The sequence below is a fragment of the Vombatus ursinus genome, unplaced genomic scaffold (genome assembly GCF_900497805.2).
Source record: "Vombatus ursinus unplaced genomic scaffold, bare-nosed wombat genome assembly UNPS02010017.1, whole genome shotgun sequence".
NCBI lineage: Eukaryota > Metazoa > Chordata > Mammalia > Diprotodontia > Vombatidae > Vombatus > Vombatus ursinus.
The window spans coordinates 2,166-4,322 of NW_020949795.1; the positions used below are offsets into that span (position 1 = coordinate 2,166).

General features: G+C 41.0%; 1 protein-coding gene across 1 annotated transcript; it reads left to right on the plus strand.

Annotated features, from left to right (window-relative positions):
• The first annotated feature begins 941 nt into the window (after positions 1-941).
• LOC114036877 (zinc finger protein with KRAB and SCAN domains 7-like) lies at positions 942-1,640 on the plus strand. The gene has a single exon (XM_027853593.1). It carries the CDS (start codon positions 1,018-1,020, stop codon positions 1,450-1,452), a length of 435 nt encoding a protein of 144 aa, XP_027709394.1. The 5' UTR covers positions 942-1,017; the 3' UTR covers positions 1,453-1,640.
• Positions 1,641-2,157: the final 517 nt, after the last annotated feature.

A 2,157-nucleotide genomic window follows, 5' to 3' on the forward strand; every position in this document is an offset into this window, starting at 1 on the left:
CTATCTTTACATATAATTGGAAACAATAAAATACTATTAAGTGGGGAAAAAATAAGTAAAAATACAAATTAGTTGGTGAGTTACCTGTATAGCCACATTGATCTCTTTAGGTAATTCTTGTTTTTCTTCCTTTACATTGTTTTTTATGTCTTGAAATTTGTATTCTCAAGAATTTTGCACCCCTTTTGAGAAGACTTCTGTAGAATTTTAGTCCATGAAAATTTTACCTATCTTTCTTCTAAACCATTTGAAATCTCTTTTCTCCAGATTTAGGTAGTTTTTGGGTCATGCTGTGCCTGGCTTTTCTTTCCTCTATCACGAACTGTGAGGGAGTCAAATGCAATCAGGAACTGTTCTCTGTCCTCTTAATAAGTTACTGCTGGACATGCTTGTGCTTTAAGGGAAGAGAGAGACTTATCAAATTGAACTCCCTTGATTAATTCCTCTACCCCACACATAGTATATTCTGTAAGAGTCTATTAGATGGTTGTATAATAATTAAGTGAACACAGTTGAGTTATTGTGAATAATGTTGAAAGAAAGATTTGCTTTTGCAAGGCGAGTGAATTACCCATTTGCAGAGGCTGGATGGCATGACTTTTGTAAGAAATGAGCATTGTGAGAGCCAGCATGGCTGAATGGATAGAGAACTAACTAGTCTTAGAGCCAGGAAGACTGGGGTCATATCCTGTCTCAGACCCTTCCTGCCATTATAAGGGCTCGTCACATAATCTCTCTGCACCTCAGTTTTCTCATCTGTAAAATAGGGGAGTTAGACTAAATAGTGTTGTAAGGTTTCTTCCAATTCTACATCCCTGATCTTATGGGAAATATTGTTTTTCCTTCTAGTGATGATAACTTTGTTAGCCTGGACCTGAACTCTCTGTCACTTGATTATTTCTCAATGTTAACTGTGATTTCTGGTATCTCTGTAGGTGAAGTCATCCTGGGCCTGAGATTTTCAAGACAGAGTTCTGAGACTAGAAGTAGAGGCAGGGACTCTGGTGAGAGGCTGTGATGACTGCAGAGGTGAGGAAAGCCAGGTGTCTGGCCCCTAAGCTCTTGGGCATCCAGAAGAAGAGGGACAAATCCCGGGGACCAGGATCGAGCCTGCAGCAGGACAGCCAGATCAGCTGTGAAGTCTTTCGGCAACACTTTCGGCAGCTGTGTTACCATGACACCTCTGGGCCCCAGGAGGCCCTGAGCCAACTGCGTGACCTTTGTGGACGCTGGTTGAGGCCAGACATGAACACAAAGATGCAGATCCTGGAGCTGCTGGTGCTGGAGCAGTTCATCACCATCCTGCCTGGGGAGATGCGCACCTGGGTGCAGCTGCACCGTCCAGAAAGTGGAGAGGAAGCAGTGGCCATGGTGGAGGACTTCCAGAGACACCTTAATGGACTAGGACAGAAGGTGAGAAGGAGAACCATTCATGGCAGAGTTAGGGTGTAGTCCAGAACTGCTTTCTTAGCAGATGAGACTACCTTAAAAATGGGAGCCCTTAGTAACCATGGCTTGAAGACATTTTGTCTTCAGGTTTTCTAGAGCAGCTGCATGCCTTAGTCATAAAACCTCTATTTGGGTCCCAGCTCTGTCACTTAGCTGTGTATCCTTGAGCAAGCTACAGCTCATTTTCTTCTCATTCATCTGTTTGTGTTGTATTGTATTTTTATTTGTTTTGTTAAACATTTCCTAATTACATTTGTAAACATTTAATTGTTAATTTTTTCAAAACTTTATTTTCAGTTCCAAATTTTCTCCCTCCCTCCATCCTTCTCCCCCCACCACATTGAGAGGGTAAGAAATACGATACCCATTTTACATACGAAGTCATGCAAAACATATTTCCTCTCATTTTTAAAGTGAGAGTAAGACCTTTGTTACCCACTTTGTACTATTGAGGTAAGATCAAAGTGGCAAGTGCCTAAAACTCTTCAAAATATAAGCAGTAGTTATTATTATGCATAGGAAATGGTTCTTGTAGTAGCTGACATTTCTAGACTCACAGCTGCAGAAGCATCATATAGCCAATTTAACTTAGATATGATGATTTCCAAAGTAAGAGATTTCAGAGTCTGTCTGGAAATGGATGTCTTTGCCTTTATCCAACACAGATCTGGATGACAAGTGATAGTACTACCACCTTACATTTGGATA

Coding starts and splice junctions, on each gene's coding strand:
- LOC114036877 (XM_027853593.1), top strand. CDS start 1,018: ATGACTGCAGAGGTGAGGAAAGCCAGGTGTCTGGCCCCTAAGCTCTTG.